At 43.3% G+C, this 17,958-nt stretch overlaps 1 protein-coding gene across 1 annotated transcript in view; it reads right to left on the reverse strand.

The window, feature by feature from the left end:
- Positions 1-508: 508 nt before the first annotated feature.
- FAXC (failed axon connections homolog, metaxin like GST domain containing) overlaps positions 509-17,958 on the reverse strand; it is a 29,441-nt gene continuing 11,991 nt past the window's right edge. The window contains exons 4-6 of the mRNA XM_054822365.1: positions 14,859-15,076; positions 9,062-9,178; positions 509-7,471 (exon numbers count right to left, since the gene is read on the reverse strand). Coding sequence (XP_054678340.1) covers positions 7,188-7,471; positions 9,062-9,178; positions 14,859-15,076 — 619 coding nt within the window. The 3' untranslated portion in view covers positions 509-7,187. The remainder of the gene's footprint in view (positions 7,472-9,061; positions 9,179-14,858; positions 15,077-17,958) is intronic.

A 17,958-nucleotide genomic window follows, 5' to 3' on the forward strand; every position in this document is an offset into this window, starting at 1 on the left:
CGTCTCCCATCACACAGTCCCTACGCTGCGTTCGGGGCAGCACAATGTGTCTCGCTTAAGGACTTATGCTTGCTGAAAAAATTCGAAAATATTATCATACAATGAGACTAGCCAACACAGTGCTTTGAGCAAAGACCTTAAAGCTTATGCACTCCTCTGATGGAGTTCCCTTCTCAGAATTATTTATTTTCACACTGGAAGCATTAACCATGAAATAGAGTGAGGAGCAGGGACCCCTCCTCATGCCCAAGTTTAAGTGCAGTCCTTCCTCCTGTCCTGGCCCCTGAAATCCTTCCTGCAGTGCCAAGGGGAGAAGTGAGAAGTAACAGAGTGACCCCATCCAAATAACAGTGGTGGCTGAAGTATTTTCCTGGGGAGATGTGAGTTAATGCAGCGGCCATTAAAGTTTCATGCACTCCCCATTCTCACACTTAAGAGAACACCATTAGTTCACAGCTCTACAGAAAGCAGAGACACGTTCAGAATAACGACATGAATCAGAAAGATATTTTAGATCCATTAGTTATAATTTACACACCAATGACATACGGCATAAAGACAAAATATACAGATTTTCATATATATATACACATGGATCAACACAGTGCACAATTTAAAGTTATGTTACAATTAAGTGTACAATTTTAAATATGGCTTTATAAACTAGTAGTAATAACAGTGCTAAAATAATGTATGTCTCATGTAAGTTCATAGACAAACAACCTAATGCAGCTACAGCATTAAAGTCCTCATTTAGCAATGTGTTTCTTCATTTTATTAATTAAACCTTGTACACTGCATCTAGCTGGATATATCCCTCCCCCCATACCCACCCACACGTACTTTATTCTTGCTGGATTGCACACCCCAATGGTTAAAACTTTGGGACTTGCATTCTTCAAGTATCCTGGAAAATAAAAACCTGTACATTCGAAGAAAGATTAGTCGTAAGAACAAACTACAAAGTGAAGGAAGAACACACGCAAACATAGTGCCCAGTGACAATGTCCTCACGACCAGTGAAGCTTAAAAATGCACTTTTTTTTTTTGTTTAGAGAACTTAAAAAAGCAAGGGTCACATCTTGTTTGCCTTACTACCCCAAATAAGGCAAATTTTTAGGTGAGGATAATTAGAGGAATAAGAGAAGTGGTGAATTCTGGGTCACTTGGAAGCTTGGTCCGAAATTCTGGCCCCACTGAAGCAAATGGCACTTTTGTCAGTGACTTCAAAGGGGGCAGGGTTTTACTTGTTCTGCAAAAGTTGAATATCTTTTGGAAGCATACACTCCATTTCAGCTTCAGTTTGTTGAGCTGAACGTGGAGATAGTTAGATGAAATCTTACAATCCTTTTTATGCACGAGTCAGACTAAATGCCTCGAACGATCACCTCTGGCCTTAAAAACCTGGAAGTGGGGCAACCAGGACGTGGTACTAACAGTTTAGCACTGCAGGGACATGCTGAACGTTTCCATTGATTGAGATTCCTGTGCTGTACACAGACATCCCATTTCTGTTCCAAACTCCTCAGGGAACTGCAGAAACCTTTGCTGAGAAGTACTTCACACCAGAGTACATCCATAGGGAAGGAACACCAAAAGACGCCCTCCCCGATGGCCAAAGGAAGGATTGCCCAAAACCACAGAGACAGAGCCGATTTGTGTTTCAACACCTCTCCGCTAAGGCAAAGCCACAAAGACTAGGGTTCCTGGCCTGAAAATTAAATCCCCCCTTCTGTCAAACACCCATGCGGTACAGGGGGATGAAGAATGCCTTCCCTCAACAGGGCACCAGCTGGACACGATGGCCCATGTTCACCGGTAAGCTCAAAGCTGTGTTCACTGCAATGCTCTGTTAAAGGGGTCAAATCCAGACCGATCCTCATCCTTGCCCTTCGTCGCCAGGACACAGACGACTCTGCAGCATGGGATGACAACACGCTGGCAGCCTCACCGCAACCACAGCTACCGAAAGGAGTCTCTGCGCTGCCTACCTAGCACTAACAAATACCTGAAGCATAACACGGCGCACGTAGACACTTGCAGTACTAATCAACTGCTGAAAACCACCGCGGTCACTCTAAGGTACCTCTGGTCCTCTTGGTGCATGGGATTAGACACGACTGCTTGGGCGCTCCTTCAGATCACAGCCGCTGACACGTATTGACATGACTCACACCTACGCTAGGTATATCCATTTCCATATGCCAGCTGCTGGGTTGTCCAACCTAATTCTGCATTTAGAGAGGATAATTTGCTTTATTTTGATCACATGCCTAATTTTGCAGTGTTAGGGCATGGGGGGGGCTAGACTAAATAGCTACTTGTCAGAAAACAGATTCAAATTCTTATTCAAACATTTAAGGACAAGACCCACTTGAATTCATCCTCTGCCACAGAAATTTCACTTGGTGAGCTGCCCTGCATAAATCTGCACATAACACACTTTTCCAGCAGGCAGTATTTTGTAAGTCTTAGTATCTGACAGATACAGCCCTTTCAATGAAAACAGTATGAAACTGTCATGATTACTTGAGCAGACATCACTGACAAAAAGAAATTTGTGCCTGAACTGTTGCTGCAGAAATATTTCAGGCAGTATTTTTTCAAAGAGAATATAGATCTGGAGGGACACTGCCAAGGTTTTAAAGATCAAAACACGTGACTTGCAGTGTTATAATTGGATGGGAACAGTCCTCCAGATCTGAAACATCACGTTTGGTTTGGTTTTTAAATCAAGCACCACATTTGTAGTATTTCTGTAGGACCTATATATCCCAGCATCTGTTTCCCCCACTCAGTAACAGTGAGCTCTGCTGACAGAGCCAATGAGTCCGACAGGGGTAAACAAATCCCTTCTGACATGGCAGAGTGTTATGAAGCCAAACACTGCAATTCACATAAGAAAACAACAGACTGCTTCAAGCAGGGCTTGCTTTAAACTCCCATTTGCCAAATGAGGAGCAGACCAATTACCCATTCTCTTAAAGCAGAATACGGAAACGAAGTACTCAGCCTTTGGTGGTATTTAAGGTAAAGTAACTGGGAGGAATCGCACTGTCTCCTCACTGGGATGAGGGGCTGCACTCCAGCCCATGAGCAGGGCAGGGCTCCTGCCCGGCTGATGGAACGACGTTGGCCAGGCCGCAGGTTCAGCCCTTGTCCTCCTGCGACGACCTGCCACTCAGCACCCTCCCCGCATCCCACCCACTGCCTCCTCCCTGACCATCCAAGGGCCCCCTGTCGTATTTTAGGAGGGGACAGACAGTGTGGAGGAGCCCCAAGCTAGCTTTCCTCCTGCCAGGACCGTGTACCACCATCTACCCGAAAACAGCCCAAAGCTGCGGCTGGGACCAGAACCACGTTTGGTGCTGGCAGCTGTGATGCTCTCAGAGACCTCACGGACATAGGACTCTTGTGATGTGGGTCCCAGAACCATTCCTAATGTCACCCCACAATGAGTGTCTAGCCCTGGTGGTGGGATCCCCAGCCAGAGAAAAGTCTTATGTGGTCCATGTCACCTCAGGCATGACATCGTGGCATCCGTCGCCCAGCTCCAGCTTGAAGAGGCCACCCCAGCTCACCCACCAGGCAGTCAGCACCCCACGGCTGTCCCAGGTTTCACCTGATGTCCCTGACCCCCATCGGCAGCACAGCCAGAACCTCTGGCATCCCTGTGACAGACTTGCTTGCAATTTTGATCAGTGAGGGAGACAAAAAATGAGAGAGAGAAAAAAGAGAGAGAGAGAAAAAAGAAAAAAGAAAAAAAGAATGTTCTCCAACTATTTTTAGTTCTGTATAGCCCCTCAGCACTAAATAGAGACAATCGAGGAGAAAACAAAAACAAAACCACAAAACACTGCAGGACTAAGAAAATGTTGCTCTTTTAGCAGAATTCTGGAAAGTAAAAAAAATTTGTTCTTTTTGTTTGTTTGAGGGTTTTTTTGAAGAAAACTCATCTTCTCTTCCCCATGCAAACCAAAATGAACTAACATTTTTTCACAGATATTTAAAAAGCAATTTTTTTAAAAAACATCTTACCCACCCCCAGGAACACTTTATTAAGACCAGCTTCCAAAAGGAAAGTTTGGATTCAATCGTTTTAAACAAGTCTAACAGTCAGTATTTGTTTCTGGAAGGGGTAATTAAACCCAAGGATTTCCTACGAAACCTGGACAAAACACTACACCTATAAATTCCTAAAGATATGCCGTTTCCTAATTTCACCTCTATAGTTTGAAACACAGCCAAACACAGAAATGTAGACTTTATCAAGAGTAGTTGTCACAAGGAGAAAGCCAACTAACTTCTCCCAACTAAATTCTCTAAAGTAACCTGAGTAGTCCCTCAGAAAAGGAAGGCGTGTGACAAGCTGCAAAATACATTCACCTCACTGATTAACACCCTGGAAAATCCCAGCCGACAGTAAAAAGCCACCTCCCCTTCTGCAACCCCGTCCCATCCTTTCTTCTTCACCCTCCCCAGCGACGAAGCCGGTTACCTGGCCGGTCAGGGTGAGGTTCAGCCTCCACTGAGCCATGCTGATTATTCACAACAAAAGCAAAAAACACTAGGTGTGAATGTAACCATGGCCCCCTGTGGCATGTACAACCTTGGCACAGGTACCCGTGCCATGGTACGGCAGCACCGGCTCTACCCAGCATGCCAGCTGCTCCAGGTGCTGGCAGAGAATGGGGCCATGGCACACCACCGGCTCTGCGCTGCACTGGCGTCTCCTGTCTCTGCACCCAGCCACACAAAATCCAAATCTGGCTGCACTCACACAGGAGAGTAAAATGACATCATCGACTTCTGGTTAACCTGCGTTTCGGAATGTCACATGGACTGCTGTCACAGACAGATCTGTCAGCCCACCAAAATGATAAAGGTGACAGTGTCTGCTGAATTCAGGCTGGTCTTTTAATAACTGGGACTCACAGCTAGGACTCACCCACTGCCAGCAGGAGCCTCCATACCTACAAGCACACCCTCCCAATATTGAAAAGATGGAGAAAGCACAGCCTTCAAACATGGGTAAATGAACATCTCCATCAGAATTTCAAACACATAAACGTTTTTGAAGAGGAGCTTTTTGACATAGATGCCTTTTATCCAGAATATCAATACCTACATCTTTGCAGGTAGCATCTGCCCTAACTCAGCTACGGAGTTTCACAGGCATCTCAGGCCACCATTTCTGTGCTTTCAAGACTTATCTTCCTGTGCCCTACTCCTGGGCTTGGTTTCCTGAGAAGGGTCCCAAATACCTGTTTATCTTCCTCCTTCTTGGTTTTGATTCACTTTGCAAATGATACTTGCCCACAACAGAGACCACTGAACTGGAACACAGCTCCCAGGACATGCCTGGGGAATTGAGGAAATAGGTACCAATTCACACCCATCTCAGACCACAGCAAACTTGTCAGCTCTTGCTGCAGTGGCTCCCATGCATGAAGAGAGCTTGGAACTCACTGCAGACATGTGTCCCTGCTTTCAGAGCCACGGCTGGCTCTGTGTTTCCCCAGAGTAAATGCTTTCCTCTGCAAAAGACAGTCCACAAACCAAGAAAGAGAGGTATTCTTTAAAAGCTGGAGATATTTCAAACTCCAGACTATTCAGACTACCAACAATTAACATCCTAAAGCAGTTGTCTGCTCTGCCTGCTCCCAGAACATATGGCACAGCCAACACATTATAAAAATTTTGCTGAGGGATCCTGATTCATCTAACTGTAACTCTGAGAAAGTCATAATTAAAATATTTTTAAATGGGCCACCACTAAAGTCTGCAGGCAAATACCCAATCTTATATGCATGTTCACAAATACCACAGCTGTCTATACGTTTTATGTATTTTATCTCTACTTAAAACCAACTAGTTATGGCCCAGCAACACTGATGTCCAGGCTTACCTTCAAACTGGTAAATCCAATGGATTCATTCTCCCCTCTAACCTGCATTTAGGGAGATAGGAACACGAAGCATGTCAGCAACTGTGCAATCATTCTGGATTTGGGGTTCCAGATTCACTGATGTGCTAGCAAAGGCACCTTGAAATCACTTCTGGTTGCTCTTTCAGCACCTGGAAATCCCCAGACAGCGGTGCTGACTCAGCTGTCCTATCTCAAGTGCCTCCCATGCACTGGCTTTAGGGATCATGCCCTGTAACCCGGCACAGCACCCAGCTCCCACTGAAGCAACCTCCTCAGCAGCTCTAAAGCACCTGATTGGGGAGGCCAACATCTTGCATTTACACAGCATCCCATACCTAGAAATAACCCAAATTGCTTTGCAAGCTTCATGGGTTTGATGTGTCTGTTGGTAAAGAGCGCAAAGCACCCACTGCCGAGACGCACCAGACTTTTAGTAACAAATCCCAATTCTTTAGCCTTGCCTAGCAATAGCAGACAACAGCCAGCAGCAGAAAATAGAAACATAATAATAATAATTCAAAAACACAGAAGTAATTTAGATGCCTGAGGCAGGCTTTGGCCAACACACATTCCAGATGAGCGTTTGGGAGATTATACATTAAAACTGACATTTCCCTTCTGAATAAAAATGTTCTAAAGTAGCAATTTCAATCTTCTGCAAAGAACAAGAAACACTAAAAAGCTCTTTTCTGTAGGAATATGCTTTCCTCCTGCCTTTCTTAACCATCTCAAAAGAACTAGGAGCAGTTCTTTCCTGCAGACACTGTAATAACATATGCACCCAGAGTGCAGGTATCTATCAAATAAAATCACCCCAAAACTATGCCAAATCAATACATCAATCATTTTCTTCCATGGGAGAAAGGTGTGCCAGTCGTGCCTCTTCCATTTTCGTCCTCAACCCATTCCTGTAAAGATAAAATATCAGCACAAACCAGCTCTGGCAAATGCCCCACTTCCCGGAGGTCTGTCCAACCTGGTTTTGAATGTGAACAAAAATATAGATTGAAAGGTCCTGTTGCCCTCTGGACCTCAAGTGTGCCCATATGTGTTTTAAATAACTGTTTACCTTGGTTCCACCTGAACAGTTACACAAAATGAAATAAGGTTGAAATAGTCCAGGTAGCATATGACAGCCGAGTCAAGCACAATGGTCTCTTCCGAAGTGGTATAAACCTCTTCCCACCCTGGAAGAGAAAATAAATCAGACTGATCCCAAGAAGCAGCTTGTCTGCAAAACGGGAGATGCTTGTACACATCACTTGCATTGTTCATGATCTCTGTAGTCATCCATGTCCACATCCGAATCAAAGAGGGAGTGTCCAGTGTAATCTGTGTCAGGGGTTTGAGAAATACTGTTCCCTTCCTCATCAAATGTTTCTGTCCTTGAATAAAAACTGAAGTCCTGCAAAGGGGAGTAAGTCTTGCTTGCTTCGCTGCTTTCCTCGGATTCATACAGAGTGTTATCATCATCATGGTGCCATTCTGGCCAAAATTTCCTCCTTATTCTTTCACAATACATAGCAAGATTAATCAGTTCACCTGCAACACAGCACAACAGACTCCAGTAAATACATCCTGTCAATAATGCTCTACCTCACCTGCTGATGCAGAAACACATTAGCACTGTTTGGAAACAAACTGTGGAGGTTCTTTCCAAAGAGGTTTCAAAATTCCAAGACCCCATCAATCCTCTTAGCGGAGCTGTTTTTAACTTACATGTAACTTAAAACACATATAATCAACCTACATACAAAAAGTAGGGTTACACTGGAAGGAACATAAATGCATGTAGCAAAATAACTATCCCAAATTCAACCTCTACAGAAATAAATCAAGACAAAATACTAATACTATAAGTTTTTCATAGTAAAATTCTTGCTTATTTTGCAGAAACTTGGTTTCTAAAGACAGAAGTTGAACCTATATATACACGATATACTTTATTAAAATACAGTGAATTTGGGTTTTGCACCACCAGATGGCAGCGTTGTCTACAAGATAATTTCACATTTTAAAGCTGTTTCTGTGGTCACTGGCTCACCCCTAATGTTCCTAGCCTTAGTACCTTATGCTTTATGTTTATACATACATGTATGCTTAGAGAAGAAATTTCAAAAAACTTCAAAGAACAAAAAAATAACAGCGTATTAAAGGGAATGTGTTTGTGAAACCTGTACTCAGAATAGCATGAGTAGATGGATGACTACAGAGAATCGTCCATACTGCTTGCGTATCTGCATCTATTACCATCTATTTTCACCAGAGACAAACTAGTTCAAAAAACACAGTATTCCTTCTTGAAAGCCAGACCCTTCAGAATTTTATCCATGATTCCCCAGATGTCAAGGGGAAGAACTGTATAGATAATACTCATGTCCTCATCTCAAGTATTTTTTCCTCAAAGTTTTAATAATGAGCAAGTCTATGCCTCCTCACTGTTGCTTTAGTAGCTCTCTCCTGCACAGAGTAGATCTACAGGTCAGATTAATTCCTTTTACACCTATTTCACATCCTCTTCCTCCTTAGCTCTTCCCGTTTTTCATACTGCACGGTTTTACTCTGAAAAGGGATGCAAAGATACTATCATGTGCCTATACCAACTCATAAGAAAAAAAAGAGAAAAAAAATGTGTGGAGGGGAGGAGTATGTTGGTTTCCAATTCATGCAAAAACACAGTGACTCCAAAGTCAGGCTGGCCTTTTTCCTTGCCCAGCATCTTCAGTAACAGCAAAGGTTGTAATTTCAGTGGGACAATAGCGCTTGCAGTTCTACCGTCAATGAAACTACTCAGTGGAGCAGAATTTGGCTCATAGTTTTGCTTCTGTCTTCTCATACTTTACCCAGCATTCATCCCTTAGAGGCATTCAGTCTTTGCTATGTTAAACAGGGAAAAGATCAAGTACAGGAATAGAAACAATTACCGTGTAGAACACTGAAGAGCAAACAAACAAGAATTTTAAGATAAAACAACATTACAGGATACAAAATGCTACATCAAAGGCAAGAACAGCCTGTGATTGCAGTTGAGGTGCTGCGGCAGTCTTCACATGTCCTTACAAGGTGCTCCAAGTTTAAACACAGCAAATACCACTGAGAGTTTTTCATCAGAGGTCACTGAAGCTTTCTTACCTTTGATTAGTCTCTCTGGTCGAGTCCCTGGTAGTGTCCACATTGCCTGTGCCAGATGCCCAAAGACAGTGGCATCAACAGTGGAAACGTTTGGTCCCATAATGTACTTCTTGTCACCTGTAAATACAACAGCAAACATTTCTCAACCGGGTGCCGCTTCTCCCAAATTAAAAAAAAAAAAATACATTCCCTGGTTACATCTTTTTTTTTTTTTTTTACTGAAATCATTTAGCTGAAAAGGTTCACTGGTTCAAAGACAGGGATTCAATGTTGAATATGGTTCAGAAGCTGTTGCGAGGGTTCAGCAGGTCAAATCCGTTACTGCAGCTTCCCGTGCTCACCACTTCTATAACTAGGCCAACTACAGAACTACCACTGGCCAAGTAACTGCCACTGCTCATCACAGCTGGCAGTAAATACGCACTGCACTCATTCTGCTGCATTTAAAATCTTCTCTGCAGCCAGCAGGTGCCTGTAAGTATGATTTTCTTCTTTGGTGAAAACCCAAAATCATTCAACCACAGTTCGAAATCATGAAGGCACCCTGCTGAAAGAAGCTGGTCACCCTGTATCTCTCGTGCATGCAGATTCAGTTTCAGGTTACTCATCTGATCACATGAAAAAAGAAAGTCATACCCAAAGCTTTCCTCTCCCACCACTTGTTCAGTCTGAACTCGATGCACCAGGCAGACTGACAGTGACTGCTCAGAAATGACCTGCATCTCCAGGAGGAGGACACAGCCGTAGGCAGGAGTGAAGAGCTCCTCTCACACACCACCAGTGTGGTGCCCCCACCCCCAAACACTGGTTTCTACCTGGCAGGGACCAAACGGAGGCACATCACGCACACAGGCAGGCACGTGAAATAGCAGCTGCTTGGGACTGGCCTGGGTCAGAGGAGGGACATGTCTGCTCCACACCGCTATTCTGCTTACCTCTCTGGGCACCCCAATGCCATGATGGTCCTAAGTGGCCACCACAGCACAAACAGATGGATAACTACCTAAGACAGGGAAGAAAATCACGTTTCAAAGCCACTGTTTGCAAAGAAACATCCAGTATAAACTTGTTTCCTCATCGCAGGCACAAGACCTGGAGCAAAGACTGCACACAGGACACGCAGGTGAAACATGCGGTATTGCAGAGGTCAGGTTAGATGGTTGCACTGTCCCTGCCTTAGCCCAAAGCACTATAAACTCTGTGAAACGTGGTACATAATTGAATTCTCCAAATCCAGTTATCCCATCTCCCCAGGACATTCTTCCCTGTCCAATATAAGCTGCCTATAATTCAGCAGCTTATTAAATGTTAGGGTTATTGAGTGAGTTTAGAAAAACTGTCCAGCAGTAAAATGCATCGAATTCCAGAGTACGGTACAACAAATGCTGTCACCTCCCTGCACTGTAGTGTGGCGAAGCAGTGCTCAGGAATAACCAGTGACAATAACCTCCTCTAGCCTGCCAGACATAATTTTAACATGGAGTTAAGTCTCTCCAGCTCTTTCACAATGCATCAATCTATTGTTTGAAAACTATGTACTGGGTAAATGTGTCTTTTCAGTATTTATGTGACACCTAGCATTCATCGATCTCAAACACAGCTCACAAATTGGTCCCAAAACCACAGTTATATGCCAACACTAGGAATTTAGCACCATACAACTGGGTCTAAGACTCGATCTGTAATGACATGCTAGGAAGTAATACTGCTGTTTCCATCTTGCTACAACTAAGGCAGACAGTGAGTGAGGGCTGAACCATCCCACTCAGAGTGACTCCCCAAGCACAACACCTGCACCTTCAGGTGCATGGAAACAAAGAGGAAGAGGAGGAAATAGAGCTGTGGTTCCATAACACTGTAAATATGGTTTTCAGTCACATTGCACCGCATAAAACAGACTCCATGCACATTTCCTTCTACCAGTTCCAATCTGTTCCCAAAACTTCCAGTGCAACATTTTTCCAGAAGACTTTCTGACAGACCAGATATCATCTCTCAGTGTCTAGTTTAATGCCAGATTACACAGCGCCTGTCACATTGATGCTGCCATAGTGCTAATAATCTCACACACCTTGCTGCATCCCCTGGCTAATCCAACAGAAATACAACCACCTGGTCACACCAGACTTGGATCAAATTTGTAGTGCCTGGGGATTTGAGAGTACACAGCTCCGCTATTTATGAATGCATGCACCAGAGGATTAAAAACCAGCTACTTCAGCACCAGGTCAAGAAATCCCGGGAAGAGACAGATCTATGAGACACGAGGCTGGCAGGAGACCCGCACCCTTCCACAGCAGCATGTACAGCCCACACAGGCTGCTGCAGGGCATTTCAACTAGCATTAGAGGCTGGTGTTCAGGTTAGTCCCACCTCTGTGTTTCAGCTCTCAGCACCCCTGCCCTCCACAAAACACCAAATGTTTTTCAAAAGCCAGTTCAGGAAGCTGCTGCCCTGCAACTTTCTGCTCAAAATCCCCATTTACCCAAAAGCCTGGGGCAGGCAGACAACTGGGAGGGCACCAACAGATGTATGGGCACTGCTCACTCAGTTTATTTTCTAAATAATTATCAAAATGTGTATTTTTATATATTGCTAGATCATATGTCCAGATCCCCCCCCACTTCCTTAAACTACTACCAGGCAGTAGGAAACTACTACAACACAAGGAAATTACATTTGTGGCTTAAAGACTGCAGGACAGACAGCAAGATGATACTAAGGGGGCAGGCTGATCCATCACAGGAGGATTAGTTCCAATTTCCATAAGAGATCTGGAGTCTGTTAAGAAATTAAGTACATGGGAGAAGGAAAAATGATTCTCAGAAATGAAAAAGAAAGAAAAAAAAAAAAAGCACCCAAGATGTGACTGGGAATGTCAAAATGAGTGGCACAAGACCTGGCAGCTGCCAAGTTATCATTCTCTGGAAGCAGCTCTTGGAATTTAAAAGTTATTCTTGTCCCCATGTGAATGGTCTCTGTTAAAAAATGGGTAGCATTAATCAGATATGACTGATGACTGACAGCTACAGTTTGGTATGCACAGCTATTCTGCATGACAGGCATCCTTTTTAAGCTCTTAATATTGCCCTCTAATTAACGGCCAAAATCCCAACTGTTTCCTCTTCTGGGAAAATACATGGGCACATATACATGGAAGGGAATCTCACAAGGATTTTTGTGCAGGCAATAGGCTGACTGACTGCCTTCTCCTTCCCCCTGTGAAACAAGGGAGTCTCCAATCAGGCTGGAAGTCCTCATCCCGCCTCCTGTCCCCATCCCAGGATACTACCTGGAGGTCACAGTTACTAGACCCAACCACAAACAGCTGGCTGGAGAAAACCTGAGCATGCTGCTGTTAATGAAAAATCAAGACAATTGTAGAAAAGTAGACAAATGCACCAATAATCAAAAGGGCAAATATAATGATTCATGTAATTGCACACTGATTAATCTGACATCCGTTTCAGAGGGGAGGATGAAAAGAAATTACAATATTCAGCTGATAATGTAGCAAAATAACATGAATACAGCAGATGCCCATCAAGGCTTTTTGAAGTACACAAGGCACGACATTCTCATCGATGATCTGGAAGTAAAAATAAAACCCCTGCTGATAACATATGTATCATACAATTAGAAAAAATGATATAGTGAAGAAAACACCTTATCCTTGAGGATTTCCAGTGATTTTTCCCACTAAAAACAAAAGCAAGAGACTGATTATAGTATTTACCTTCACAAGGAGATGACGCAGGCCACCCAGGGAGGAGCATCTGCCTGCAGGCTGGAATCGGACAAACTCTGATTTGGAATAGGTCAGATTTTGAACAGATTTTGATGGTGATTAACGTTTACCACCAATTACTAATGAAAGTAGTAATTCCACCTGCTGAAATCTTATAATTAAAACTGGATGCCTTTCAGAAAGACACACTTCAGCCAGAAAAGAGAAACAGGCCTCAAGACAGCAACCAAGCAGTTTGATTCACAGAGATCTGTCTAGATGATTTAATGATCCCTTTGAACTCAAAACTTTACAAATCTGAGTGTCAGTATAGACTCCAGAGACAGAAGGATGTAGACTTCAAACAAGCAAACCAAGAAACTTTTACAGATACTTAGGAACATGTTTCGGTTTTCTCTCGAAGGCTACATCTACTCTTGGCAGACAGGGATGACTTTAGCATAGACACATCCACTGCCGCCCCGTTCAGCCTGCTGCGTTGTCTAGCCAGAACCAGGAGGCTCTGCTGAGCTCCCAAGTCACAGGCTGAACTTGCTCCAGCTCCCACCCAAAGCCCATTCCTCTCTGCGACATACAGGGAGCCACATGGTGCCAACCTCAAAGCTACAGCAGCAGTAGTCCCACAGTTGAGGGCACCTTGAGCTGGCCACAGCTCTGCAGATGTGCCCAGACCTTTTCTTCTACAACGAGCTGCTCCCTCCCTTCCTCTCCCAAAAAGAAAAGGGACCTCTTAAGCTCCAAATCCAGGTTTTCTTTTAAGAAGCACTAAAATAGGTAACTTTTTGTGTTAACAAACAAAATACAGCAACAGAAAGCATTAACAGAAGAGGAGCTGTCAACAAATCTCCCCCTTGCCCATTGTGCCCATGCATCACATGTCTTTTTTCCACCTTGCTCCTAATCCAGCAACTCGGCAGGTTTGTTTCAGAAAACAAAGTTACAGAGAACTCCACACAGCCCCATCTAGGTCCTCTGCTAACATCTTCCTTTCCAAAACACCTTGGAAGCCCAGAAGCATTTCTCTTCCTTCCCCTTCTGAGCAAGCACTCAGTTTCTGCCTTCTGCTGGGCTCCCCTCACCTTGCTCCCTCCATCCACTCCACACTTAACCTATTTAAAGCACGTACCATATGTGCTCCCTCTGTATGACAGGGCAGCAAGGCATCCCTCCCGCCCTCCACTCAGCCACCTCTTTAACAGGGAACAAAGCAGCCACACAGGTACCATCTCTCTTGGTTCCTTGCCCAAGAGAGATGCAAGTTCAAGGGAAGCGACAATTTGCTCCAAACGAATTGCTCAAAATGCAAATTTTACACAGAAGCACAATACGATTACCTCTCAGCAGACTACAAGGTAAGAAGCACAGTGTAGACAGCTCCGGTGCAGATTTCAGCCTGAGCTACACAACAGAAATGAGGCTCATGTGGTTCTAGCTAAGTGAGCTCAACTTTAAGACTAACCCTATGGGATCCACACGTGACAACTAAGAAGCCTAAAACCACCTATTTTGACAACACAGGCCCATCTTCTACTAGCAGCTTTGAATAAAGCTGCTAATGCCAACCAAATGCAACAAAGTCCAGCTCATCAAAATAACATCTGCAAAGGGTTTTCAAATGGCAGCCTCATCACCATCTATCAAACAGCCATGAGTTCCATGCAGAAAAAATGAGACACTCTCCTCCAATATAAATAAGAGGTTTACCTTGCAGAACTAAACACTACATTTTCCTATACTCACATAGCAAAATGCTCTTCCAAAATCACAGGCCCCGTTCTGCTCCTCTAGACACAAACACCCAGTGCTCAGAGAAGAAAGCTGCTTACCGCTCTAGAGATACAATTTGGTAGCAAACAGCAGGGAGAGAAACATTGTCCCTGCCAGAGCGAGGGTGGCACTGAATGATGGCAGCAGCGCAGATTCTACCTACTGACAAAATGAGATCATTTGTGTACGTGATCAGGTCGCCAGGAAGCACTAGGGGTTGATTTAATCCTGTGCACAGTGGGCTGTGAACAAACAGAACATGCGTAATTCATTGTACATTACCCAGGAGGCCTGCTAGAGTCCGCATGTCCTTCTCCATCAGCGTGTACATCTCCTCCTCTGAGAAGCGGCCAATGCCATGGCCGTACATTTCCCGCTTCACGATCCCTTTGGTCAGATGGCAGAGGATCCACTTCAGCACGTCGCTGAAGGGGCCAAAAAGTGAAACCATCTTTTGTGTCTCGTGAAGATTTTCCACCCATTGGCAATAAGCTAAAGTCCTAGAAAGATGCAAAAATAAGTTACAGCGGTGCAACACCCAGACAGCCCATCGCCACTCTGCAAAGGCTGGCACAAAGGTTAGGCAGCGAGCTTTCTTAACACTGAGTGCTCACTGCCCTGATGGAGAGGTAGCTTCCAGTGAAGAGTAGACCCTGATGCAACTCAGGGTGACAGCAGAGAAAACTGACATTGCAATACTTACACAGACTGCCTAGTGCTTATTCTCTCAGTAAATCATGGCTCACTTCAAGAAAAAATGAGATTCACATTGAAATATAAAATAAAAGCCGCAGAATTCTGCTGAACACGTATAACAAAAATGTGGTGCCAAAAGAATTTATTAGCTAAAGATGATTGACTGCACAGACCAGAGGAAAACAACAACAATTAAACAGCCCACAAAGAAACCCATCCTTCTCACCAACCTATTCTCATTTTCTGTACTGCTGAAACTTAGCCAAGCAGTAACTTTGCCTCAACATAAATATTGTAGCAGTCATTTTTCAGGAGATCTCTGCTCTCCTCAGAAACTAGCAATGATACAATGTTTTAAAAATAAAAAAAGGAAGGGGTGGTGGTTATTGGGGTAGTTTTCTCCTGTATTTTTTTCTCTCTTCAAAATGTTGATATGTGTTGAGACATATTTCTAAAGGGCTCGGTTGTATTTCGGGTTGTATTTCAGCTTTACTGAATGGCAAATATATTATTTTGAAGCATCTTTTTATAAAATTTTGCCTTACCAGATGAAATTTTTGTTTCCTACATGAATTTTTGCTCTTTACTAATATTGTAGGCAAGTTGATGTTGCTACTCAAGAAACTTATGAAATAAGAAACATTAACTTTTTTAGTATCTAGCATCTTCTGACATTATGAAGAAACCAAAAGACCTTATGACTTTTGTCACCAGGTTCAAGGGATGTCCTTGGAAAAAGGACTAAAGACACCTCAGAGTAGCCATGACAAACACATGAAGCCCATAGGGTCTCAGGAACACTGGGAGTCAATACCCATATTCCATTATGTTTGTAGCAATTTGCAAACTGAAAAATCTAAAAGTGGACTTATGTATCGTATGAAAACAGGCTCATGGAGACAGAATAAACTAGTGAAGCTAAATCAAAAAGCTGAAATATCAAAAGTTGCAAGTTCATGTAAAAAATTATATTAAATATTAACTTAATAATCAAATGTTTCCATTTCCAATATGACCAGAGCTCAATTTTTTTTTTTTTAGTTTGAAATATGACTTCAGTTTTATCATTGTACATATTTCCAATGGCATATCATTTCCTTAGTGCTGATATGGATCAACCAATACAAGAAATAAAACAAAACCAAAGCAGTATCTCCTGGAGAACTCCTGTGGATTTTTTTTTTAAAATGTATGCTTTATCAAACTCCTGTATGTCAAGGACAGAAGTTGAATTCAGCAGTACCATCAGGGAACAACTATGTTTACACCATGAAAATATTCGAATCTTTAAGTTTCCAGAGATTCTTTACTTGAATTACTAGTAACATGAGGTAAAAGGAGAATATCTGGCACAACAGCTTAAAAAAAAAAATAATCCACTTACAACTCAAATTTAGAATGCTGCCAGCAGAGCGGGTAAAAGGCATTTAATTCTATTAAAAATTGTCCACTGCAGGACAATGCCTTCTGCTCAAATTGATTTAATTAAAGTCAGTAACAGCGAGGCACATGCAGATTTTGCTGCAAATGCACAAACAGCAAAGAACAAAAATGAACCTACTATGTTTCTGATGGCTTTTATCCTCAAGAGGTTTCTCCACAACCTCTTGCACTGTATTAATATGACCACAGCATCCTGCTGACATTTCACATGCTTCAGTACCATTCTTCGAACAGGGATGTTCTGCACAATCCTTGTTTTTCAAAATGGATGGATCAACTCAAGTCATTGGGCTGGTTTCAGCACAGCAGAGTTTGAAACAAAGCCAGATTTAGCGAGAGGCACCAGCACAAAAGGGTGAACGTGAAGCCAGCAAGCACAGGAATAAACAGCTCCTGAAAGTTCTGAAGCATTAACTTTGGCTGGAAGAAGTGCTGCGAGACTAACTTGCTCCAGGAACAAAGGTAAAACGGTATTTAAGAAGGATGGAAATAAGACTGGGCTGAAAGCATAAGGGTGCTCCATAGAGCAGAACGTTTCAGTAGTTGTGTTTCACGGGCCTGGGAAAGGACAAGGTTCCTTGGGCAGGTACAGGTCTGAATAAAAACTCCAGTCTTGATGCAAACACTGGGAAATAATTACAAATACTATTTATATTGGTAAGTTATTATTTATTAGCCTGAATAAGCTAAGAAAAACCTGCTCTCTAAGACCACTGCTGCGTCTCGCTGCAAAGACCCTCCTTCCCCAGCATGGATCTGACCAGCTTCACCCAGCGACTCTGCAACACAACTTAGTTGCTTTAGGACAATGGGCCCAGCCATGGAGAGGGACAACAAGAAAAAGAAGCCAAAACAAAACAGAAAGAGAGGAGACGCTGCCACAGCTTTTTTTTTTTTTAAAGTTACCCTAGTCACACAAGACTAACTTGGCCCTACGGACTTGCCATCACTGTTGTTCACTCCAACCACAACAGCGAGCTGGCACCACACCAAGAACGATCAACCACATCCAGGATGGCTTTTATTTCATGAGACAGGATGAACAAGGTTTCCCACAAAGCAAATTAGCCTATACTTCAAAGCAAAAATACATTTCCCTAGCACTCACTTGTTTGCTCTGGGGCAGAAGGTCTTTGCATCTGGAAGAGGCCAGGATCAGATGAAGTGTTTAACAATCAAGACAGCAACGCAGGAAGAGCAGAACTGCACAGAATTTAGGTAATCCTGCTTAACTGTCAAGCAC

The sequence above is a fragment of the Grus americana genome, chromosome 3 (genome assembly GCF_028858705.1).
Source record: "Grus americana isolate bGruAme1 chromosome 3, bGruAme1.mat, whole genome shotgun sequence".
NCBI lineage: Eukaryota > Metazoa > Chordata > Aves > Gruiformes > Gruidae > Grus > Grus americana.